General features: G+C 39.3%; 1 protein-coding gene across 2 annotated transcripts in view; it reads left to right on the forward strand.

The window, feature by feature from the left end:
* CCDC126 (coiled-coil domain containing 126) overlaps positions 1 to 26,667 on the forward strand; it is a 105,473-nt gene that overhangs the window by 52,212 nt on the left and 26,594 nt on the right. The window contains exons 1-2 of one of the 2 annotated variants that reach the window (XM_055314560.1): positions 8,464 to 8,690; positions 22,276 to 22,657. In XM_055314560.1, the coding sequence (XP_055170535.1) occupies positions 22,420 to 22,657 (238 nt within the window). In that variant the 5' untranslated portion in view covers positions 8,464 to 8,690; positions 22,276 to 22,419. Of the gene's footprint in view, positions 1 to 8,463; positions 8,691 to 22,275; positions 22,658 to 26,667 lie in introns of those variants that run through there. The other variant, XM_055314561.1, reaches the window with a different exon arrangement.

The raw sequence follows: 26,667 nt of genomic DNA on the forward strand, positions 1-26,667 counted from the left end.
TATATTAAATTTTTTTTAAGTTTAAAAATTTTAAGTTTTAATTTTAATTCCAGTTAATATATGTTATATTCATTTCAGGCATGTGATACAGTGACTCAACACTTCCATACAACACTGCTTGTCACAAGTGCCCTCTTTCATCCCCATCACCTAGTTAACCCATCCCCTCACCTGATACCTATGCATTTTTAACAAATGGGTAAACTAAGACATTGCCAAGGAAAGCAGCTTAATCTTTGGGATTTAGAAAATGCAGTTATTAAAAATTGAATCCTTTTTATCTAATTTAGAATATTTGGAGGATTTAATTTTTTTAAAAGATTTAATTTATTTATTCGTGAGAGACACAGAGAGAGGGGGGGGGGGCACCACACAGGTAGAGGGAGAAGCAGGCTCCATTCCATGCAGGGAGCCTGATGTCGGACTCAATCCCAGGTCTCCAGGACCACACCCTGGGCTGAAGGCAGTGCTAAACCACTCAGTCATCGGGGCTGCCCGAGGATTTAATTTCTAAATCTAGTTCCTTATGTGGAAAGAGTGTATAGTAATGAGATTTATTTATTTAATTTTATTTATTCCATTCATGAGAGACATAGAGAGGCAGAGAAGCAGGCTCCATGCAGGGAGCCCGACACGGGACTCAATCCCCAGACTCCAGGATCATGCCCTGGGCCGAAGGCAGGTGCTCAATCACTCGAGCCACCCAAGCGTCCCAGTAATGAGTTTTAAATGCAATAGCATTCATCATCTCATTTACTTTACATGAGTAATCATTCTGTATTTTAAAATAATGAACAAAATGTAGGTAATTTTGTGGCTAAAAAGATTTATATTTGCATCTTCTCTTTGGTTAAAATCTAACCCACTGAGTGTATGTGAGCATGACCTTCAGATGACTGGAAAATATAGTGGTCATTATGATCTTGATAATTTGGATGTTTATCTTTGCCTTTTTTTGCAATTTATATCTGGGAGTTTGTTTATTTGAGAGAGAGAGAGAGAGAGAGAGAGAGAGAGAGAGAGAGAGAGAGAGGATGAGCAGGCGGAAGGGGAAGATGAAGAAGTAGGCTCTCTGCTCAGCTGTAGGGCTGGATCCCAGGACCCTGACATAATGACCTGAGCTGAAGGCAGATGCTTAACTGACTAAACCACCCAGGCACCTCTGATTCTATACATTACTCAGTGTTCATCATGATGAGTGATCATCACCTATTTCACCCATCACCTATTTCACCTCATCACCTATTTCACCCATCCCCCCAGCCACTTCCCCTCTGGTAACCATCAGTTTGTTCTCTGTAGTTAGGAGTCTGTTTCTTTGTTTGTCTCTTTTTTCCTTTGTTTAGTTTCTTAATTCCACTTATGAGTGAAAACATATGGTATTTGTCTTTCTCTGACTTATTTTGCTTAGCATTAATATTCTCCAGCTCTATCCATGTTGTTGCAAATGGCATTCTTTTTTATGACTGAGTAATATTCCAGGGTGTGTATGTGTGTGTGCGTGCGTGTGTACCATATTTTCTTTATCCATTCATCCATCAGTGAACACTTGGGCTGCTTCCATAATTTGGCTATTGTGAATAATGCTACAATAAACATGGAGGGGACATATATCCTTTCAAATTCGTGTTTTTTTGTAAATACCAGTAGTATGATTGCTGGATCATGGGGTAGTTCTGTTTTTAACGTTTTTGAGGCAACTCCACACTATTTTCCAGAGTGGCTATATCAGTTTGCATTCCCACCAACAGTGCAAGAGGGTTCCTTTTTCTCTGCATCCTCACCCACACTTGTTTCTTGTGTTTTGATTTTAGCCATCTGACAGGTGATATCTCATTGTGGTTTTGATTTGCATTTCCCTGATGATGAGTGATGTTGAGCATCTTTTCATGTGTCTGTTGGCCATTTTTTCTTATATTTTTGATTAGGAGCTTTCCTGTAGTTAGCAGGGTCCTCTCACATTCCCAAACCCCAAAGAAGAAAGGCAGATAAGGGTGTTCCCTCTCCTGGCATGGAGACTTCCCCAGATAAAACCTTTGGAACACTATGTGGAAAAATAACACTGTCCATGAAGGGTCAGCCAAATCACCAGAACATCATGATGTAGGAGGTACAAAGATTCCATTAACCTGAATGTGCCCCTCAAAGCCCAGTGGAAGGTGCTTCTAGTTTTAGGCCATACCAGCAGTGGTGTCTTTCAGGGAGGCTGTATTCATTTCTCATCTGTGTTTCCTTCCTCCTATTCATACTCTAAGGAAAGAGCCACATCTCCCTATAGATTTAGTCCAGAGTTCTTATGGCCTCACCAAATCTGAGCAATATTTCAGGCCGAGCTGTGTCCTCCTCTGTTTCACTAATAAGAGTAGAAATAGGTCCTCCAATTCCAATTCTTTCTCTCAGTTGGGTTTCTAACTCTTTTATTGTGGGACAGTATGGTTAACTTCTGGAAAGGCTATATATGTTTTTTAGTAGCATAATATTAGTAGCCTTGTCTTTTAGGACTAGACTACCTTCTTTACTATTACGTTGCTAACAAGGCACTTTGCCTATCTGAGACTTCAACTCTGATTACATTTATTTGAACAGCAGATTACAATCTTTTGTTTGTAGGTCTCGCTTTGATAGGTGAAAGTGAATTTGGTAATACATCTCACTCCATCTAAGAAAATGGTTTCTAAGTTGCAAAGTGCTATAAAAGGTAATGATTATTATTATAACCTCCCAAACCTTCCAAATTAATTTACTTTTTGTCCACCAAGATGTGGGATAGAACAGAGGTGATAAGAAATCTAAAAATAGCATTGAATTAATCTCTTGGTCAAGGAAATCTCTATCAGAGTCAGACAGCATTTATTAAATATAAATGATGTCCAGAGATCTGTATATGAGGTCCACAGAAAGATTCATTCATTCACCATGTATTTACTGAGTGCCTACTACTGGTGTCTGGTAACAGTGGATAATAATCTATCTTTTTATTTATTTTTATTAATCTAACATAGGAGATTGATTTAACATACATAAACATTGCATAACAAGAAAGAGTCTCATAGACAAATACATAACTATCTCCTCTTAGAACTTTGCAAAGTAAGTAAAAGTTCCTTAATTTGGCATTTAAGTTCTACTAAATTCTTGCTCTGTCCTACTTTTTTCTTTTCTTTCCCCACATATCTCCTTCGCAATATTGTCCAATAGAAATATAATGCAAGCCACATATGCAATTTTATTTTTTCTTATAGTCTTATTTGAAAAGTAAAAGATAACAAGTGAATTAGTTTGAATAATGCATTTTATTTAACTGCATATATGGAAAATATTACCATGCTAACAGATAATCGATATTTTAAGACTATTAGAGATATTTTACATTTTTTGTACTAAGTCTTCAAATTTTGGTGTATAGATTATACTTACAGCTCATTTCAATTCAGACCAGGCACACTGCAAATTCTGAAAAGCCACATGAGCTTACTATATTGGATAGCTCAGGTAATCCAGATTACCCTGTTTTATACACATGACCTATACTGTCTCTTTTCTTTTATGCCTGGCTATCATGCAGACTATTAGATAGCATGAAATGGAGAAAACTTTTTATGTAGCAGGTATATTCCATTGTGGCTGCTTGTATATTTACCTTCTCCTCCCTACCTCCTACCATAAGGGACCATCTCATGATTTTACTTACCTCCATATCTTTAATACTTTAACGTGATCACAGTGATAACAAACAACATTTCCTGAGGGCTTGCCTTGTGCTAAGCACTATGCAACCTGCTTTACACACATTAATTCATCTAAATTTTCATAGCATTCTTTGATGTACCATTACTACTACCATTTTACAGACGGTGAAACTGAAGCTTAGAAAGGTTAAGGAGCTTGCCCAGGATCAGACAGCTGTAGGCTCTAGAATTGAAAAAATGCAATCTGACTTCAGACTTATGCTCTTTTATTTTTAAATCGGGAAACATAATACATACGTGGAAAAATGTATAAATTACGCAAATAAATGTATAGTCTAATTATCATAAAGCTCATAACAGTGTAATCCCTATGCATATCAAGAAACAGAAGATTTGAGGGGGCCTGGGTGGCTCAGTTGATTGTGTCCAACTCTTGATCTTGGCTCAGGTCATGTACTCAGGGTTGTGAAATTGAGCCCCATCCCGGCTTCGCCCTGGGTGTAGATCCTGCTTAAAATTTTCTCTCTCTCTTCCTTTGTGTCCCACCCCCCTCCCTCTCTAAAATAAAAAAATAATTTTAATAGAAAAAAGAAATAGAAGATTTGTAGAATTCCAATCCATTGCTTCTTCCCAGTCTCAACCCTTCTCCATAGATTCCTTCTTAGAGGTAGCCATTAACCTATTTCCTTACTCTTCTTCACAGTTTTAACACCTAGTAGGCATTCTTTTTTTTTTTTTTTTAAGATTTATTTATTCATTTGAGAGAGTGAGAGAGACAGAGAGCATACAAGTAGGGGGAGGGGCAGAGGGAGAGAAGCAGACTCCCTGCTGAGTGCAGAGCCCAACAGGAACCTGAGATCATGAGCCCGGCTGAAATCAAAAGTCGGATGTTCAACCTATTGAGCCACTCAGGCACTCCTTAAGTATGCACTTTATTCATATTTTTTAACTTTATAAAAGTGGAATAATACACTGTATATTTTATTGTGAGCGGTTCCTTTTTTTTTAACATTATATATACGTATATCTCTTTTTGAAAGATTTATTTTTAAGTAAACTCTACACCCAACTTGGGGCTTGAACTCACAACCCTGAGATCAAGAGTCACACATGCTCTACCAAAGGAGCCAGCCAGGTAGTATCCCTAGCATACTTGTTAAGGGATGCCTGGCTGGCTCCTTTGGTAGAGCATGTGTGACTCTTGATCTCAGGGTTGTGAGTTCAAGCCCCATGTTGGGTGTAGAGTTTACTTAAAAAAAAAAAATATATATATATATATATATATATATACACACTTGTTAAAGATTTTATTTATTTGACAGTGAGAAAGAGAGCACAAGCAGGGGGAGAGGGAGAAGCAGGCTCCCCACTGAGCAGAGAGCCCAACTCAGGGCTTGATCCAGGACTCTGGGATCATGGCCATGAGGAGAAGGCAGACATTTAACCTACTGAGCCACTCAGGTGCTCCCTTAACATTATATTTTTAAGATTCATATATATCGTTGCGTACAGTTTGTTCATTTCCTGCTATATTCCATGATACAACTATGCCATAATTTATTTAGCCATTGTTATTGGTAGAGGACATTGGATTGTTTATCATTTTTAGCTGGAACAATAGTACTGCTATTAACATTCTTTGACATACATCCTAGTGCCCATAGCATGACTTTCCTTTTTTTTTTTTATAGATTTTATTTATTTATTCATCAGAATGAGAGACAGAGATTGAGAGAGAGAGAGAGAGAGAGAGAGAGAGGCAGAGACACAGGCAGACGGAGAAACAGGCTCCAGGCTGGGAGCCCGACGTGGGACTCGATCTCAGGTCTCCATGATCACACCCTGGGCTGAAGGCAACGCTAAACCGCTGAGCCACTCAGGTTGCCCTAGCATGACTTCTTAGAGTATATACGTGAAAGTGACATCCTGGCTCACATATGGGCCTGTGTTCAACTTTAGTAGATAGGGCCAGTAGATTTTTCCAAACAGGACTATTAATTTACTCTCCCCATAGTGAAGTGAAAATTCCCATTGCTCTACTCCTGGTTGACACCTTGTCGTTTTCCATCTTTTTCATTTTATTTTATTTTTTTTTTAATTTTTATTTATTTATGATAGGCACACAGTGAGAGAGAGAGAGGCGGAGACACAGGCAGAGGGAGAAGCAGGCTCCATGCACCGGGAGCCCGACGTGGGATTCGATCCCGGGTCTCCAGGATCGCGCCCTGGGCCAAAGGCAGGCGCCAAACCGCTGCGCCACCCAGGGATCCCCATCTTTTTCATTTTAGCCACCTGGTGGTATAGTATTCTCTTAATGTGGCTTCAATTTCCCTGTGTTCATAGAAAGTTGACACTTTTTCACATGTTTACTGATTATTTGGATTTATTTCTTAGTGATGTGCCTGTTCAAATCTTTTTCTTATGATTGTAGTTCTTTACATGTTCTGGTTACAAGACACTTCTTGGTTATAGGTGCTATATATTTTTTTCAGTTTTATTGAGCTATAATGGACATTCAGCTCTGTATAAATTTAAGATGTATACTATAATTCTGTAAGTTTCTTATTAGACTCTAAAGCTTGCTTTTTGACTCCTTAATGGTGTCATTTGATGAAACTGAGTCTTAAATATTAATGTAGTCCAATTGATCAGTTTTTCTATTATAGCTAGGATTTTTTGGATTAGTTTAAAAAGTCTGTCCTCCAGTCTTTTTTTTTTTTTTTTAAGTAAATTCTATCCCCAATGTGGGGCACAAGATCAAGAGTCTCATGTTCTACGGACTGAGCCAGGCAGGCAGTCCAACAAGTCTATCCCCTACTCTCATGATCATGAATATATGCTTCTATTTTATCTTCTAAAAGCTTTATTGTTTTGCCATTCAAATTTATGTCTATTATCCACCCGGAATTGCTTTTTGTATGTGCTGCAAAGGGCCCAATTTCATTTTTCCCCTTCCAAATGAGAATCTATTTCTCCTAGCGCCAATTATTGAAAACAATTTTTTAGGTTTTGCTATGCATCACCACCATGACAACATAAATTCTATGTATGGGTGAGACTTTCTGGGGTCTTTATTCTGTCCACTAGTAACTCTGTCTATTCGTGATCCAGTATCACAATGTTTTAGTTATGATGGCTTTATGATAAAACTTACTATCTGGTAGCACAAGCCTTCCTCTTCCTCTTTTTCCTTTTACTTTCTTCACTTCTTCAGGAATGCTTACCTCTGGTCTTCCATAAAATTGTCTAATTGGCTTAAGTTTCACACATACAAACCCCAAAACACCTATCAAGTTTTATCTGGAACTGGATTATATCTACAGATAAATTTGGGGAGACTTGACCTCATTCAGTATTGAAACTCCTATGAACATATCTCTTGTTTAGGTCTTCTTCAATGTTTGTTTGACTCCATGACCATCATGGGGCTTGAACTCATGACCCTGAGATCAAGAGTTGCATGCTAGAGCAGCTGAGCCAGGCAGGCACTTTTTCTTCAATGGCTTTTTTTTTTTTTTTTTTTTTTTTTTTTAAAGAATGCCCAGGCATGCAAGTTTTGGGCAAGGTAGGGAGGCCCCCCCCTGAAGGTGAGGGAGAGAATCTTAAGCAGACTCCATGCCCAGTGGAATTCAATCCCACTACTCAGAGATCACCACTGGAGCTGAAATCAAGAGTTGGCTGCTCAATTGCCTGAGCAGTCACCCCTCTTCAATGTTTTTTATTTACTTCATGTAGGTCTTGCCCGTCTTTGATTTATTCCTAGGTGCTTAGTATTTAATTTGAAACTATTTTAAGTGGTATCTTTAAGAAAATTCTTTTCTCCTAGAATATCAAAATACATATTGATTTTTTTAAATGTGATTTTATTTTTTTAAAGATTTTATTTATTCATGAGACACACAGAGAGGCAGATATATATAGGCAGAGGGAGAAGCAGGCTCCATGCAGGGAGCCCAATGTGGGACTCGATCCCAGGACCAGGGGATCACTTGGGGAGCAGAGGGTAGACTCTCAACCACTGAGCCACTCAGGGGCCCTAAATGTGATTTTTTAAATTAACTTGTTTAACTCTTATTAATTATAACAATTCATCTGTAGATTCTTTTAGATTTGCCACATTCATAATAATGACATCGATGATCTATGAAAAATAATTTGTTTTTTAATCGTTAGTCCTTTTGTTTTTCTTGCCTCACTCCACTGACCAAGGGCATTGGGGGCAATAGCAGACATTCTTGTCTGCAGCACACTTTTACTTTATCTTTTTTAAAGATTTTATTTATTTACTCATGAGAGACACACAGAGATAGAGAGAGGCAGAGAGAGAAACAGGCTCCATATCCATGCGGGGAGCCCGACGTGGCTCGATCTCCAGGATCACACCCTGGGCTGCAGGCGGCGCTAAACCGCTGAGCCACGCGGGCCGCCCAGCAGCACACTTATAATTACTATTAAGTCCCTTTGCCTGCGGCTCACAACCTTGGAATTGTTAGTCGCCTGCTGGAGGGTCAGGAGTAGGACGCCCACACGCTCCTTTCAGCTACTGCAGGGAGTTGAGACCGAGCGCCAGCCTCGGGTCAATTCATTTTCCAATCCAGGGGAAGCCGGCAGCTTCCTGTGGTTGCTACGCAACGGCGTCGCCCTGCCCCAGCAGTAGGAGCCGTCGGGCTTAGAAGCACGTGCCGCCTCTTCCGCATTCCTGGACTACATCCCCCATAATGCCGCGCGCCGCGACCGGCTGGTCTCCGAAGTGGGGGAAGGGCCAGGACGGGCCGGGAGGCGGAGCGGAAGCGGACTGCGAGGGACGAGAAGAGTAGAATCTCCACGAGCTGGGAACCACCTCGTCCGTGATTCTCCGTCTTTGGCCTTTCTCCCTCCCGACCTGGAGGCTGCTCCGCTGGCGCGGGACGCCGCTGACGCCCGCTAATCGACTTTCGCTACGCCGCCCCGGCTCGGGAGCCCGTCGGCGGCGGCGACAGTGACAAGAAGCCCGCGGGCAAGGTAATGGGGAGGGGGCGAGAGGGAAACGGGGGGGGGTGGAGGCGACTGCGCCCGCCCGCCCGCTCGCCCGCCCGCTCGCCCGCCCTCCGCGCGCCTCTCCGGTATTCCCCTCAGGCCCGGCGGCCGCCCTGCCTCCGCGGGGTCCCGCCCGTGCCCCCCGCCCCACCCGGGCCGCTGCCCCCAGGTGTCCGCGGAGAGCCGGCTCGGGATCGGCCGGTCGCCCGCGGCGGCGGAGCAGGCTCTTTGTGTCCCTGCCCGTCCGGGTGTGACCGCCGTGGCCCCGTGGGCCCCGGGGCGGAGAACCGAGCGGGGCGGGCTCAGCCCGGTGGCCGCGGGCGCGGGGGAGCGACCGACCTGCGCAGGGATGGATGGAGCGCCCGCGCGGAGCCGCGCTCACTTCTTGTTCTGCTCTTGACAGCTCAGCCCTGTTCTACTTTGAGGGAGAAAGTCAAACGCCCCCCCTCCCTCACCCCACTTTTTTTTTTTTTTTTTTTTTTACCCCCTCTTCAAACTCAGCTCCCGGGTGCCTGGTAAAGATGAACTTAAACTGCTCGTCGACTGTGACTTAAGACTCTCGAAAGCGGCACTAAGAGTGGCTCAGGCGGCCTGGGTTCCCATCCGGGGCGAGTCACTGCCCGGCTTCGTGACCTTGGTTAATTGAAAGGCTCTGAGCCGGGGTTTTCTCGTCCATCAGGTGGAGATGACAGTACACACCTTTAAGTCGTTGGAATAATAATGATAAAAACAATGTGCCAACAACGCCATTAATTCCTTTGATGAAATAATATCCTTCGAGTATTACTTTCCTTAGTTATGCTGAAGTGGCCTCTTCTGGATTTATGAGTTTTGTGCTTTTCTTTGCTTAACGATTAGCGCGATTAGGTTGTGTGTTCTTCCCCTCGTACCTTGTTCAACCTTAAACCTAAGGAAGGAATCCCTTTAACATACGCTCTCTTCTTAATTTCCAACGGCTTTAAGATGGCTGAGAATGTTCTTAGGGAATTGATGACTCCGCTTTTTGGAGGATCAGCTCTGGAGATACAAGGACTTTATTCACCGTCCCCCCCCCCCCCAGCCGTGCCCTTTGGGAGAATCTTTAGAGGAGCTTAAGTGTTTGTTTTAGCAGAGTAGCTAGGTCGCAGTCGCGTGTCGCCATCTTTTACCTTATGTCAACTCCCCCCCCCCCCCCACCGGTCTCTACACTTTCTCACTGGTTAGTAATTTTGCCCCTGTGGGATTTTTGTTTGCCAGTGATAGTTTTGTTCCCAGAACAAGTTGAGTGAATGCAATAAAATTTAGGAGGAATGATTTGAAACAGTTCACACTAGTTCCTCTATAGTTTTGATTCTTGGGCTGTTCTCTCCTGATATTCACTTGACCTTGGTGATGAGTTTTTCTTTAAGGACATTCTTATGGCCCCTAGGTGATTTTTTTTTTTCATTGAAAATGTCTGTTTTGTAGTACTTTAGGGTCAATAACGATCGTGTACTATGTGAAATAACATGTCCCAAGTAACGCTGTTTTTAAATGTACGCTTACAGTGGGAGAAAAGCCAGTAGGGCCTGATGAATTTTCTATGTCCTGTCTTCAGTGACTGATGCATTTAAGAAAATTTTAAGAAGAAAAGATGAAGTCGGATGAATGTGTTTCATAAGGATCATAGAGAGCAAGAAAATAAATAAGGGGGAAACCTATTTAAACTGTGGGAGATGACAGGTGCATGTAAAGATTTCTGATTCTCTTAAAACTATGTGGCAAAAAGTCTCATTTTGAAAAAAAAAATGTTTCCTTGTTGGTGTTAGGGCTGTACAGGACAGGGTAATGGACTGTGGAAATAGGAGCCCTTGGTTTTTGTCTTAGATCTCGGTCACTGTCTGTACCCTAATGTTCCTTTGTGTCTTTCTTTTCCTCATGCCTAACCTAGTGAATTGATCTGATCCCAAGAACTCTTCCAGTTCAGACTTTCAATGATAAAGTTTTTTTGGATGTTCCTTTTTAACATGGAACAAATGGATATAAGCCTTTTCATTCATTTATTTGTGTCTCAGGGTTTTTTTCTTTCCACCTGGAGGAAGGGCACACACAACTAGGAACTAGAAAGCTGCCACAAACTAGAATCTACTGATGGGTTCATTCCTCTTTTACGAATTGTACATGTTTTTTCTACATTCTTTTTTTTTTTTTCAAGATTTTATTTATTCATGAGAGAGAGAGAGAGACACAGGCAGAGGGAGAAGCAGGCTCCGTGCAGAGGGAGCCCGACGTGGGACTCCATGATCACACCCTGGGCGGAAGGCAGGAGCTAAACCGCTGAGCCACCCAGGGATTCCCCCTGGTTTTTCTACTTCTTGACATCCTTAGTTCTCTTTCTCTCTACTGTGTATCCCTTTTATTTTGCTCATAGCCTCTGTTTACCTATTGTGCCCGTTTCTTCGTAATTCTAGTTTGTAGTCCCCTAATCCAAACTTCGTTGTTTCTTTTTGTGAATTCTTTCCCTTTTGCTTCAATTCACAACATCCTGGTGTTCTTAGGGGCTCTTTTCTTCCCAAGACCTGAGGCAGAGGTGCCAAGTGCTAATCAGCTATGGAAGGGGAGGTGGACTCATGGGGCACAAAACATGATTGGCTGAGGCATTAGGCAGGTGACTGAGATGTCTGGTACAACACAGTATATTTTAGGTTAAATTTTTCTGTGGCATAGTGATTGAATAGTTTCCCTTTTGCCCTAAAATTTTCTTTTTTTTTTTTTAAAGATTTTATTTATTTATTCATGATAGTCACAGAGAGAGAGAGAGAGAGGCAGCGACACAGGCAGAGGGAGAAGCAGGCTCCATGCAGGGAGCCCGACGTGGGATTCGATCCCGGGTCTCCAGGATCGCGCCCTGGGCCAAAGGCAGGCGCCAAACCGCTGCGCCACCCAGGGATCCCAAATTTTCTTTTCTTAACCCTGAATTACTTTACCCATTTTCTTACATCTTTGTACTCTCTAGTGCTATTATCTTCTCTCTTTTCTCCCAAGTATACCATCTAAAGATGATCTGATATCTCAATATATGTTTCTGTATCTTAGCTGGAATTTTAGTGTAGTTTCTCTCAAGGCAGTTCACATTTTAAATCTTAGACCTAATTAGGAGAGAATGGCTGTCTCTTTGTTATTGTTTTTCCCCTAAATATTAACTTTGGGCAATATTGTGTAGAAAAAATATTTTAAAAATGGGCCTTTCTCCCTGAAATTACATTCCGAGGTCAAGTCTGTGGAGGACTTCTTTCTGAATTTTTTTTTTTTTTTTGTAGAGAACTGTCTGAACCTCTGAGCTCTGGTGAACATACTGTGTTTTTTTTTTTTTTTTTTTTTTGTACAGAATATCTGCTTCTCTAACTAAATTCCTTGGGAGACTAATAGGCTCTGATTTCCTGTAGGACCTTTGGCTGCATGAGAGCTTCTCTCCTTGCTAGTTGCTGCTATTGCTGTTACAGCTACTGTAGTATATGTGCCACCAAAACGAGCACACTGTTTAATAGCTACTTTATAGTCATGAACAAGCACAGGAAGCAGAGCACTGAAAAATGCAAAAACAGGATTTGAAGGGAAATTTTTTTTTAGGTAGGATTACTATCTATTATTAATATTTTTCATGTTGCTAATTGCAATGTTTGCATTAAAAGAAAAACCAAGTATTTCAAGACAGGCAGTGTGGTATAAAGTGTTTTTAAAGTTTTTGACTGCAGCGCATAGCAAGAGATATTTTTATGTCAAGACTCCATAGATAACACAAGTGTGTTTGTGTGCACGCATGTGTCTGTGTAAGAAAAAAAATAGGTATATAACTGAAAGAAAACTGACATAAAACAAAATCTGTAGTGTGTACAGTCTACTTTGATAGTTTCTATTTTACCTTTTTTTTTTTTAAAGTGCCATTTGCAGACTCTTAGGTTGATTTTTGTTCTTTGCTTTAGAAAAACACAGGAGTCCTGTGCTGAAAGTTTGGATGCCCAATTTCCCCCCATTTGTTTGCCACCAGGTAGTCATTAATCCTCTTTGTCCTTCACTCTCCTTTTCTTTAAAATGAGGGTGAACCTCTGCCTTGACTATAGTAATAATGTTGAACTAAACTATTTGTCTTCACATTCCTGGCTAGGGAGAAACCACTGAAAAATAGCTTAAATACCTAGTTGTTTGTTTGCATGTTAGCTATTTGTTAAGTGGCATTAAAGAACTACCTAGATTTTATCCCATACCCCATCTTACCACATTACCTTCTTCGTATTATTAGAAAACGTTAATAGGAAAATACTTATATATTTTTCTGTGCAAGGATCACCATATCAGATTATTACTATTCCTGTATATTACTGAACAGTGGAACTGCCATTCTCATAAGAAAAGGGAACACAAAACTTTTTGCTTGTGGGTTTCCTTCTGTTCACTTTGGACGATTTCTCCAAACCAGGCCATTCCATGCTGGGGATTGGGATCCCTCCCATTTCCATTTATTTGTACTAAGAAGACCTAGGAATAAGGAATTTACTGCCTGCTCCCAAGATTCTGGTCAGAAAAGAATTCTAAAGGTTTTAGTTGGAGAGAAATTGGAACCAGACTTTATTTCCTCTTCTTTCTCAGATCAGACCTCCTTAGAGGGCCTTCCTTGACCTGATATTTCACGTAGACTCCTCAGATATCCTCATGTCACCCTGTTTAGTTTCTCCATAGCAGTTTATGACGAGTTGAAATGAGCTTGTTTCTGTGTTTGCTTGATTATTGTCCCACTCTGGCTGAAACATAATTGTCATTAAGAAAAAGAATCCTGTCTTGTTTTCACCTTTCACATCTCTAGTTTCTGGCACATAGTAGGTACTGCAATAAATATTGTGAATGAATAAGTGAGCAAATGAATGAATAAACTGAGTTCTTTTATGCTTTAAATGAAACCTCATATAAAGGTTGTTCCTGAGCCTAGGCCTTTATGTAGCCCTCCCCTACCCCCAAATTCATTTTTCTGGAAATATGTTTTTTCTTATCAGTGCCTGCTGATCATTGTGAAGATATCTTCATTTAGAAGATCTTGTATTTATCTTTGCTTTACTTCATATTTTTGTGTTTTGTTTTTTTTTATTATGTAAAAAAAGCTAAGTTTTTAAGATTTCTTAAAAACTTCTTGTAGCAACTGTGTAATACTTTGATTTATGATAATAAAGTGTATTTGAAATTTTAATGTGCCTACCTGATAATTTAATCAATAGTCCAAGCATATATTTTCAGAATTTTAAGATCATAGCTCTAAACTGCTATTACTGTTTTCTGGTTATGTTCTTTTTTCCTTTTTTTTTTTTTTTGGATTTTATTTATGTATTTGAGAGAGAGTGAGAGATAGGTTGGGGGGAGGGGCAAGGGAGAAGCAGACTCCCTGCTGAGTAGTGGGGGAAGGGGGAGGATGGAGGGCTGGATTCCAAGACATGCCCTACCTCCTCCCCTAGCCTTAGATGCTTAACTAAATGAGCCACCCAGGCACCCTCTGGTTATGTTCTTTTAAAGCAAAAGAGAATAAGCTTCATTTAATATTATAGTTAATCCAGTATTTATAAACCTAGCCTTCCTAGTGGAGGTAAAGAAAGTAGTATGGTATAGAGAAAAACCTAAATAGTGAGTCAGGATCTGTCTTCTAGATCTATATAGTTTCTGCCATTAACTGTCTCATTTTAGTTAAGATACCCGGGTTTTATTACATTTGATATGTCAGGGGATTGGATTAGATATCTTCTTAGGTTCATCAGGCCCCAAAATGGATGATTAAAGATACTTTATCTCGAAACTTCCATCTCTTCTGCCTCTTTACCTTCCCCCACCCCAAAACATTGCTGGGAAGTCATTGTTGCTTGGGAGAAGGTGGGGTTAGACTCAGGGAGTGTGCTTAAAGTAAAGTATAAATATCCTTACTGATTGCCCACAGAGCTCTGTGGGAGTTGTGGCAGCAGTGTAGGGCAGGTTACTCTTGCCCTTAGGAACATGGGATTGAGGAGACAGGGCTCATGACTGGATGAGAAGATGTGATGTGTGAAATCAGCTCATATAAAGTAATGTGCTGTAAGAGAGAATGAGTGTGGACTAGGGTAAGGTGATGAGGTTTTGTAATCCTTCTGGCTAAGGTAGCATTTAAACAGATACTCTAGTCTCATTTTAGGCTATTTGGAAGATGGACTCTTCTCATCAACAGTATGCCATTATATCATCTTTTAGGACTGGATAATTCTTCAGTGACTAGTACCAATGAAATATTTCATGTTTTCTGCAAATTCTGAGTAGAAACTTGTTCAGACCTTGCTGATAGCTATTAACTAACTGAATAAGAGAATGTAAGGAAACATTCTTCATAAATAAAAGTAATATAAATGTAAGATGTTATTACTATCATATAAGACAGTGAGAAGGCTGGCTTGACTGGGGAGATATTTTTGTGACTGATGGGAAATAAATTTGCCTTTGGGGACTGGATTATTGGAGGGCCATGAGAGCTAATCAGAGGAGTTTTATTTGGATCTAATAAAACATCTCTGTTAACTCAGATTATCAAGAATTCCTGGCATTGCTGCAGTAGTGCCTGACACTAATAATAAAGGTGAGTGTATATTGAATAGTGTGAGGTGTCATTTATCTTTACCAGTATTAGGTAGCTACTTTTGTCCCCATTATATAAATGAGGACATCGGGGTCTAGGGAGATAAAATAACTTGCTCAAAGTTTTAAAGATAGAATATGTAATTTCGTATGGAGTACCTTGAGGCTGGAGGTGGGGCAGGAGTGGGAGTGCTTCTTTTTGAAGAGGCAACATTTGAGCTAAATAATACTAAAAAATGAAAAGGAACAAGGTACAGGGAGAACGCCCCAGGCAGGTGAATAGCAGTTGTATATAGATCCTGAGGTCAGAAAGAATTTGGTTTGTCTTGCCTAGTGTGGCTGTAGCACAGTGAGCAAGGTGGAAGTGGCGTGAGATTAGGACAAGAGATAAGGGCCAAAGTCAGGTTTTGCAGGGCCTGTGGCCTGATGAAGACTTTTCATTTTATTTTAAGTGCAGTGGGAAACTGTTGAAGGGTTTTTTTTTTTCTTTAAAAGACTTTATTTATTCATGAGAGACACAGAGACACAGAGACATAGGCAGAGAGAGAAGCAGGCTCCACGCAGGGAGCCCGATATGGGACTCGATCCCGGGTCAGGATCACGCCCTGGGCTGCAGGCAGTGCTAAATTGCTGCGCCATCGGCGCTGCCCTGTACCCTGAACTTTATAAACGATAGCTCTCATTCTCCGATTCTCACCCCTAGCCCCTGGTAACTACCATTCTACTCTCTGTTTCTATGTATCTAACTGTTCTAAGTACCTATATTAAGTGGAATCATACAATATTTGTCTTTCTGTGTCTGATTTATTAACTTATTATGATATATATACACACACATATATTTAAAGTAGGCTCCATGACCTACATGGGGCTTGAACTCATGACCCCGAGATTAAGAGTCACATGCTCCACCGACTGAGCCAGCCAGGCACCCCTTAATATTACCATGATCCCACAATTCCTCTGAGGCCTTGCTTTCAATTCTTTTTTGATTATACCTAGAAGTGGAATTGTGGGATCGTGGTAATTTTGTGTTTAATTTTTTGAGGACGTACTGTTTCCCATAATGGCTGCACCATTTCTCATTCCTATCAGCAGTCCACAAGAGTTTGGATTTCTCCACATCTACCATACACTTGTTTTAATATTGATATCTTTAAAAGTTCATGTTGTAGCTTGTATCAGAGTTTTATTCTCATTTAAAACTGAATAATATTCCATTGTATGTATATACTGCATTTTATCTGTTCATATTTTGGATACTTGGGTTGTTTCTACCTTTTGGCTATTGTTGAATGATGCTGCAGTGAATATATAAGTGCATCTTTCCATGTGCTTATTGTTCATTTACATATCTCCTCTGAGAACCATTGGAATTGAGACTATTGAAGTTGTGACTTTATTTATTTATTTAAATTTTATTTATTTATTCATGGTAGACAGACAGAGAGAGAGAGAGGCAGAGACACAGGCAGAGGGAGAAGCAGGCTCCATGCAGGGAGCCCGACATGGGACTCGATTCTGGGTCTCCAGGATCACGCCCTGGGCCAAAGGCAGGTGCCAAACCACTGAGCCACCCAGGGATCCCATTTTATTTATTTTAAAAAATATTTTATTTATTTATTTGAGAGAGAGAGAGATAGAGATAGCAACAGAGAGCACAAGCAGGGAGGAGACAGAGAAGCAGGCTTCTCGCTGCGCAGGGAGCCCAACTCGGGGGCTCCATCCCCGGACCCTGGGATTGTGACCTGAGCTATATATAGGCAGATGCTTAAGTGACTGAGCCACCAGACACCCCTGTGACTTGTTTTTATTTTTATTTTTAAAATTATTTTATTAGAGTTCAATTCGCCAACATTTAGCATAACACCCAGTGTTCATCCCACCAAGTGCCCCCCACAGTGCCCATCACCAAGTCACCCCAACCCCCCTGCCCACCTCCCTTTCCACTACCCCTTGTTCGTTTCCCAGAGTTAGGTGTCTCTCATGTTTTGTGTGGCTTGTTTTTAAAAGAATATTTTGTCTGCTCTGAGGACAGTGGCTTGAAGTGGGGTTGGAGAGAAATCTGGGAAACCACTTGAAACAGCTGCAGGAATCCAATTGGAGATGATGATACTTGGACCACACTCCATTGTCTCTTCAGAAGATCTAGTGCTCTATAGATAACTTCATCTTAAGTGTGTCTCCTCTCCTTCATTCTTCTGCTTTGGGCCATATACATTAATACCATTTGTAATTTCTGCCATTGCATGAGAGCTTTCCCCTGGGAATCCTAAAAATATTTAGGAGTCTGGGGCAACTGTGTGGCTCAGTCATTTAAGCAGGGAGCTGGCTTCTCCCTCTCCCTCTGCCACTCTCCCTGCTTGTGGGTGCGCGCGCGCTCTCTCTCTCTGTCAAATAAATAAATCTTTAAAAGTGTATATATTTAAGAGTGTATCTTAGGTCAAAGTAACGATGATGAAGGTATTGATGATTTGATTTTGGCCTTTAAAAACTACTTGGGCCAAATTTGAAGTTTGACTTTTTAGTCAGTAATAGACAGTTAATATGGTGGTCTAGAAATTGGGATTAAAAGTTTTCAGATTGTACACTATTTTGGTCGAGCAAGGACTCTAATAAATACTGTGCTCGATTGTAGCCATAAGCCATTGGCGACAATGCAGATCTTTTAGGTCTAGTTGTTATTTCCCTTGTGATGAAGGGCCTTCCAGGAGCTTGGACCAGTACTTGATACTGAAGGAAAAAATGGGGAAGTTCAGAGTACAAGTTCCTCTCTCACTTGCAGCTTTGAATGTTGCACAGAAAGGAGATATTAAACCCTCCCTTTTTTTTTTCTTTTTCTTTTGTAGAGATTGAGTCTAAGAATAATTTCTCTTTAAAAATACTAAAATAACTTGCCTTTAGTTGCTAAACAATTAAAATCTTGTCTGCCTTTTTCTTTCTATGTGGCATAACAAAATATCTTTCAGGGAACACAACAATATATTCATATTGATCACAGGGACTAAAGTGATTCCAGGAGAAATTGTTTTCACTCTCCTTCTACTTCTGTCTAGTAAATGTAGGGCTTAGCTTACTTACCCTGGCAGGAATGACTTGGGTTATGGCAAAGATACTGTTTTTTCCTGCTCCTTTTTCCTTCCCTTTAGGGTCATTTTAGGTAGGTCCAGGTAAGAAGCCTCTGTCACTCCTGATGCACTGACTTGTACCATTGAATTTAGTGGTCCTACCAGTAGCTCTCATTGCTGCTTCATGAAGAAATTTGAGATTTGGCGAGGGGTTCCCATTTTTTGCTGCACATTAAAATAACCTAGGATGCATTTTAAAGGTATTTATTTATTTATTTATTTATGTGAGAGAGAGAGAGAGAGCGAGAGCGAGCATGAGAGAGCGGGAGAGGGAGAAGCATGCTCCCCATTGAATAGGAAGCCCACGTGGGGCTCTGGGGTCATGACCTGAGCCACCCAGGGGCCCCTAACTTAGGACTCTTCAAAACAAAACAAAACAAAAACATGACAAAATGGATTCCTGGCTCCCTCTCCCTAGACATTCTAATTTAATTGGTATGGGGTATGACCTGGCATGGGGATTAAAAAAAAAAAACAAAACAAAACTCTTCAGGTGAGTTTAATGTGAAGCATTCTGAGAAGATGCCAAAGGCATGTTTATATCCTTTTGGGAATCTTAGTCACCTCTGCTGGTCTTGCTTGGAATTACTTGTGGAAATTAACCTTTATAATAGTTTTCAGACCCTCTTGGATTGCTTCAGAGAACCCTCATGGGCCTTTGAACTGCTCAGTCCTTTGTCAGGTATTAGCTGCTGGCTCCAGGCCATCTTTTTAACTTGGAGAAGGCTCCAGGGTGCCTTTTCTCCTTAGTAGCTCACTTTATTCCTTGGTGTCCTTTTATAGTTCCCTAGTATAGAGAGGGATAATGGCTCCCAACTCCTCACTTCTTTGCTCTTCTCCAAAACAAACCCTTTTCCTGTTAAACGCTTAATTTCTTGGGGTACCTGGGTGGCTCAGTCAGTTAAACATCTGACTCTTGATTTTGAGTCAAGGCTTTTTTTTTTTTTTTTAAGATTTTATTTATTTATTTGAGAGAGAGGGTGGTAGGAGAAGCAGGCTCTCCAAGCAGAGCAGGGAGCCCAACATGGGGCTTGATCCCAGTACCCTGGTATGGTGACCTGAGCTGAGGGCAGACATTTAACCAACTGAGTCACGTGGGCACCTCTATGAAGACCTTTCATGTAGGCTTCTTTTCTGAATTTAATAGTCAGCTAGTATATAGTTAATATAGAGCAATAAGGGGCTCTTATTTTTAGGCCCCCCACCCTGAGAAACACTCCCTGTCTCAACCCACCTCCCTCCCTGGATCTCTTGTTCTCTGTCTAAAGCCATTACAGTCTGGGGGTTTGTCATTTGGAGTTTTGTAAAACCTATGAATTCTAGTAGGGCTGTGTTTAAGGACCTTTTCTAAAGAAATGGACAGACCCTGAATGGAGTTACAGATTCCGAGCTTGTGGGCTTGTAGCTCTTGCCAGAGTTCAGGCAAGTGAGGTTCATGGCCTAGGTAAAACTCTTAGGCAGGTTTTTCCAGGTTTTGAGGTCATTGCAAATAGTGAATGAAATAGCTGTTGTGAAGTATTTCCTTCATTTGATAAGAACTCAGTAGTAGTTTATGGCTATAGTTTCTGCTGTTTCTGTTTTATTGCTATTGCTGCAAAAGAGGAGCAGAGGTTCAGGGCTTGAGCTTTGAATCCTATCTCTACCACTATCCAGTTGTGTGACCTTGGACAAATTAACTTCTTTGCCTCAGTTTTTTTCATTTGTTGAGTGAAAACACTATTAATGTGGGAGTTGTGAAGATTTAATGAGTTAATTCATATAAGGAGCTTAAGCCAGAATCTGGTGCAAAGTAAGTGATTGTAGTAAGGCTGTTATTTAACTAAAGTACTCTCTTTGCCTCTGGTTTTGGCCTTGAATATGTATAGTGACCTAAAACTTTCCAGGCCATGATTTTAACCTTTATTTGCCAAAATACCTAGGAGTCTGTGTTCTTAATGTCACTATCCTTGTTTTGTTGTCATGCCAGCTATAGAACTCTGTTGTGACAGCTTCAGGGCAGATACCCTGTTGGTCCATCTACTGGGTGCTAGGTCAGATCATGTAGCACACAGGTCAGACTTGAAAAGACATAGGAGCCAGTAAAGTATTTCTAAAGGAAAAATATATTTAATATACTTATGCAAAATAATTCTTTTAAAATTTTCTTGGGCTTCCAGACTTCCATTTTCTGAACTCAAAATATCTGTAGAAAAAATACTAGGTTACGTTTACTTGACTTTGTTAAGTAAAGTTCAGTAATCCAGTATTGATATTAATAGTAGTATTTCAATAACATCATTCATTATATGGTAACTAAAGAAATAAGTAGAAGAAAAATTGAAAAGGCAGTTAATTCTTAATTTTTAATATAGTTATTACTTTATTATAGTAATTAATATATTCCATTAGTGTAGTGAGGATGGGCACACTTCAACAAGAGTAGATGGGTGTTCTTCAAACCTCTGAGACCCAGAATTTATTACTAGTATATCAGGGACTGGGTGGCAGGGTAGGTGGAAGAAAGAAAGGGACTTTTCTGAACTGGACAAGTGAATTGCCAGGGTAGAAGATCCCCTGCTTACACATATCTCAACACATCTAGAGAAATTCATTACAAAATTTTGTATTTTGATTTATTATGTAAGATATTAAAAGGTACTCTTTATTTTTTGTTTAAAAAAAGATTTAAAAGCACCTGTGCTATAAAGCAGAATTTTAGACCGTGGAACCCTAGTTTCTCTCTTGCTTAGCTTATATGTCAGCTCAGTTAACATCTGTTAAAAGTGATTACATGCTCTGCAGAGTTAGCCTTTATTCATTTCTGGTCTTATCCTCAAACTAGATTTTACTAGTTTGGCTATGTGATTATACCCTATTAAGCAGATTAAAATCAGTGTATCTTTAATTTGCTCATACTGCAGGAAGTTAAAAAAATTTTAAGGATTATTTTCATTAAGCTATGAAATGCAATTTTTGACTCCGGATGTATTTCTACGTAAAGAATTTAACTCCATTAGGTATAATTGAAGAGTTTTCTTTGCTGGACACTTTAGTGATCCATATATATTACTGTCTAGGTCTTTCTAGATTTCATGATTGTCATCACCTTTATCTTTTTTTTTTTTAAGTATAATCTTTCAATTTTTCCTTAAATTATAAAAGTACATTCTGGTATCATTTAAAATTTAGAATTGCAGATTTGGAAATACAGGGAAATTTTTTGAACTGTTTTAGCACTTCTCATTATGTCTGGCATAAATTTAGAAGTATAAGCTTAGAGACTGTAACTTCTCATTTTAGGTTGGATGCTCAAGATGATCTTGTTGCCATTAGTAATATTATCTAGTGACATTTCCAAATATTGTCACACTTAATTATATTGTGGGATTTTTTTTTTTTTTTTAGTCAGACAGGCATTTTGATTTCCCAGACTATTTCACCTTTCCTCATATTCTAACTTTCACTTTGGTATCTCCTTTTTTTTTTTTTTTTTTTTTTTAAAGGAAGAGGAGGAAGAGGAATAGGTTTTAGACATTTAGGTTGGAAACCTGTATTTGAATAGACTCCTATAAATCTTATTACATGTCCATAGTTTTAGTTACAAATGACAAGTCATTCAAAGAGTTTTGTGACCACGGTCACACTTCAATTCATTGGCGTTTATGTCTAGTTTAAATTGTTGAAGAGCAATGTAAATGAAACTAATAAAAGACCTAGAAGCTTGCATAGTGCTGGAGAGCAAGTTGTCAAAGAAGATCATACAGTTTCAAATCACAATGATTTATAGAATATCTTCTTAAGTTTGTCATTGTCCTGTTACTAGTATAGGTTAGGACTAATTACCTTTTCTCTCCTCAATTTTACAGAGTTAATTGAGAGTTGGAGCAAACTTGCTGAAGATGAAGAATATACAATATTAGAGAAGGAGATTTTTTTTTCTTTCAAAAGTCTTGATTGACGGCATACATCTAGTCATCGTTCTTCAGTTGAGTGTGTTTGCTTCATCAGAAATGATTTTTACAATCTCAAGAAAAACCATGTCCCAGAAATTGAGTTTACTGTTGCTTGTATTCGGACTCATTTGGGGATTGATGTTACTGCACTATACTTTTCAACAACCAAGACATCAAAGCAGTGTCAAGTTACGTGAACAAATACTAGACTTGAGCAAAAGATATGTTAAAGCTCTAGCAGAGGAAAATAAGAACACAGTGGATGCTGAGAATGGTGCTTCTATGGCAGGATATGGTAAGATAACCATAGAATCTTCCTGATTTTCTCCTCATCAACCTACCCCATTTAAAGATAGTTATGGAAGGAAATCTAGTTCGTTACTTCATGCATAGGTCTTTCCAAAGCAAATTTTTCTTGACTTTTTATTATGAAAAGTTTAAAATGTATGGAAAAATAGAAACTATGATAAATACCCATATATCTGTTGCCTAGATTTAACAATTATTAACATGTTACAAAATTTGTTTTGTCTAATTTTTAAAGACCAGTTAAATAGTAGAAATTTTGATATTTCACTGCTAGATATTTCCATATGTATCTCTCAAAAAATGACCTTTTAGTACACAATTATAAAGGCATTATAATAATAGCTAGTTCAGGGGTGCCTGGGTGGCTCAGTTGGTTAAGTGCTTGCCTTTGGCTCAGGTCATGATCCTAGGGTCCTGGGATCAAGCCCCAAATCAAGCTCCTTGCTCAGCAGGGAGCTTGCTTCTCCAACTCTCCCTCTTCCTGCCACTCTCCCTACTTATGTTCTCTCTCTGTCAAATAAATAAATAAAATCTTAAAAAAAAAAACCCTAGCTGTTATTTACGTTTTTCCAATTGTGCCAATATAGACCAGCAATTATATAACATTTATCAGTTCCTAAGAAGCAACATTTACCTGTATCAACATTTAGTTGATTTGTTTCTTAAACATTGTTTAATTGCCATTCTCCCCTTCACATCGTGAGTTCCTGCTGTATTTTTTCCTGCTGTGTATTTTTTGTATTTTGGGTTTTTTAAAAGATTTTATTTATTTATTTGAGAGAGAGAGAATGCGTGCATGAGTGAGGGTAAGGGGTAAAGGGAGAGGGAGAAACAGACTCCCTGCTGAGCAGGGAGCCCCACACAGGGCTTGATCCCAGGACCCTGAGCCAAAGGCAGATGCTTAACTGACTGAGCCACCCAGGAGCCCCTTCCTGCTCTGTTTTAAGGTCTCTATGCATGTTATGAAGTTCTTTCTTGCCTTCAAGACTTAAAAAAACAAAAAGAGAGACAAGAGAACACTTTGTATATGAGTGTGTGGGCATTTTCTCTATTTCAGTGTTTTGGTTTTTTTTTTTTTTTGTTATACATGTACGTATTTAAAGACTCAAAATGTGTTGAGTCTGGTAATTTAAAAGGGTAGTTCATCCCATCCCCAACAGTCCTTAAATTTCCCATTCCTTAGAGCCAGCTATTTAAAATTATTTAATCTGATTTATTTATATCTCTAAATAACATGCTATATGAGCTGCTTCTTGATTTTTCAATTATTTCCCCACTGTGCAGGGTGAGGGTTCAGCTTTTTTTTTTTTTTTTTAAAGATTTTGTTTATTTATTCATAGAGAGAGAGAGAGAGAGAGAGAGAGGCAGAGACACAGGCAGAGGGAGAAGCAGGCATCACACAGAGAGCCTGATTTGGGACTCGATCCAGGGTCTCCAGGATCATGCCCTGGGCTGCAGGCAGCGCTAAACTGCTGTGCCACTGGGGCTGCCCAGCTTTTTTTTTTTTTTTAACCCAAAATTGTATCCCACCCACCTGAGGCTGCTTTCACACACACATGTCCTTCTAGTCCTGCCATCTTCCCATAATAATTTTGTTAGAACAGTATTCAGTATTTGCAGTATTCAGTATTTGTAGTTAGTATTAATTATGTTCATTACTGAGCCATGTAATACATTACTACTTTTCCTTTCATGTATAACTTTATTTTCCCCTCTAGAATTAGTAAGTACTGATTTTTGTTTCTTTGCCTAGTTTTCTACCCTAACTTCCCACAGTTCAGTCTTCTCCCAGTATATTCAGACACATTAGCTATTTCATCACATTCTTTATCTTGAAATCTTTCCTAGAGCCTTCTGTTCTGTTCTTGTTTGGACTATTTCTTCTCTAGGCTTGTGGAGATGAATTATTCCGGGATCTTACTCCACAATCATCCTGGACCTCCCTTTACCTTTTTTGTTTTTGGATCTCCTATTCCCTAGAATCCTGTGGCTTCTTCTTTATTAGTGACTCCCACATTTTAGAGGTACAGATCCTTGTAGTTTCCTCAGAAAGGTATAAAGGAAGTCAAAGTTTTGATTCCTTGTATATCTGAAAAGATCTTTTTATCCTTCTATCTTCATGCTTAATTGAAAATTTGACCGAGTATAGAATCCTAGTTTGGAGATAGTTTCCCCTTGGATTTTTAAAGGCTTTTTTCTTTTTTTTCCTCCTTAGCTTCTGGTGCTCTTTTTGAGAATCTAATGCTGTTCTGATTCTTCATCCTTTATATGACTTACTTTTTGGAAGTTTGTGCGATCTTTATCCCATAATACTGTTCTGAAATTTTTCCAGATGATGTCCCTGGTATGGATTTCTTTCATACATGTGCCGGGACCTCAGTGGGCACTTTATTTATTTTCCCCCAAATCTCAAAAGTTTTTTTTGTTTTGTTTTGTTTGTTTTTTACCAGTACTTATGATATCTAAGAGATGTAACATTCATGACTTGGGATAATGATCATGCTATGTTTGTCTCCACACATCATCTACAACATCCCAAGTGGTCTCCACCAAGTCAGCTGCTTCCAATAAGGATATACTGTTCCTGTTATGAAATTCCTAAAACCAAAATATATCAATTTTTAAACATAATTATACCTTAGCAATATAGCCAGAATGTTTTCAGACTTTTCAACTGCTATAACTCTAATAATACCTGCTATATAATTTTTTTACTTTTTCTACCAGATGATATATTACACCTTTATGCAAATACCTTGCAAATATAAATTTCATGAAAATTAGTAGAAGAAAAAATAAGAATTGCAGAAAGTCTATTTTATTTTTACCCTTGGCCTAATATTTATCTAATGGAGGTGGCCTTAATGCCATATAAATATTATCAATTATGGTTCTCATATCTATTCACTCATGTAGTGTGTTGCATGATGTTACCAGTGATGTAATCATAGTACAAGGTTTATTTTACATTTCATCATTGTTACAAAAAAGTTTAATACTGAAATAATATTGGGAACAAATAGAAAATTACTATATATTTTGAAAAGAATAGACTTTTTTTTTTCTTTTTCTTTTTTATTTATTTAAAGAATCTCAAGCAGACTTCCTAACTGAGCTGGGAGCCTAATATGGGGCTTGATCTCATAACCTTGAGATCATGACCTGAACCAAAATCAAGAGTTGGACACTTAGCTGACTGAGCCACCCAGGTTCCTCTAGAATAGAATTTTTTGTAACTGTACTAAAAATTGGTCACTTACTTAACCTCTCTGTAGATGTCAAAGAATAATCAAGTGTAGAACTAAGACTTTTTCTATTTCAGATTACTTTAATATGCTAATTTGAATAAAATGAACATTCTTTCAAAAGAATGCATTACCTCTACGTAGATAAACTGTTAGTGTATTAGGTTTTTGTTTTTCCCTGTCCACCTGCAAAAGTAATTATGTTTTGAGAAAAGTATTTACTAGAGATGAAAGTTTAACTTTCTTAAAAGTTTGTATTTCTAAGATGTATCCATGTTAAATATACATCTTAAGTAAACCCTGCTACTTGTGAAGGATATATTTTGTTTGTAACCATCAAGTCATGATTTGATTTGATTTGGTTTTTTTTTAATTTATTTAAAAATTTTTTTTTAAATTTAAACTCGATTAATTTAGTGTATTATTAGGTTCAGAAGTAATTCAGGGATTCATCAGTCTTATATAATACCCAGTGCTTGGGGCACCTGGGTGGCTCAGTGGTTGAGCATCTGCCTTGGGCTCAGGGCATGATCCTAGGGTCCTGGGATCGAGTCCCACATTGGGCTCTCTACAGGGAGTCTGCTTCTCCCTCTGCCTATGTTCCTGCATCTGTGTCTCTCATGAATAAATAAATAAAATCTTAAAACAAATCTAGTGCTCATTATATCCCATGGCATCCTTAACATCCATCACCCAGTTACCCTATTCCCCCCCCCACTCCCTCCCCTCCAGCAATCCTTAATTTGTTTCC

This window comes from Nyctereutes procyonoides, unplaced genomic scaffold (assembly GCF_905146905.1).
Source record: "Nyctereutes procyonoides isolate TBG_1078 unplaced genomic scaffold, NYPRO_anot_genome, whole genome shotgun sequence".
Taxonomy (NCBI): domain Eukaryota; kingdom Metazoa; phylum Chordata; class Mammalia; order Carnivora; family Canidae; genus Nyctereutes; species Nyctereutes procyonoides.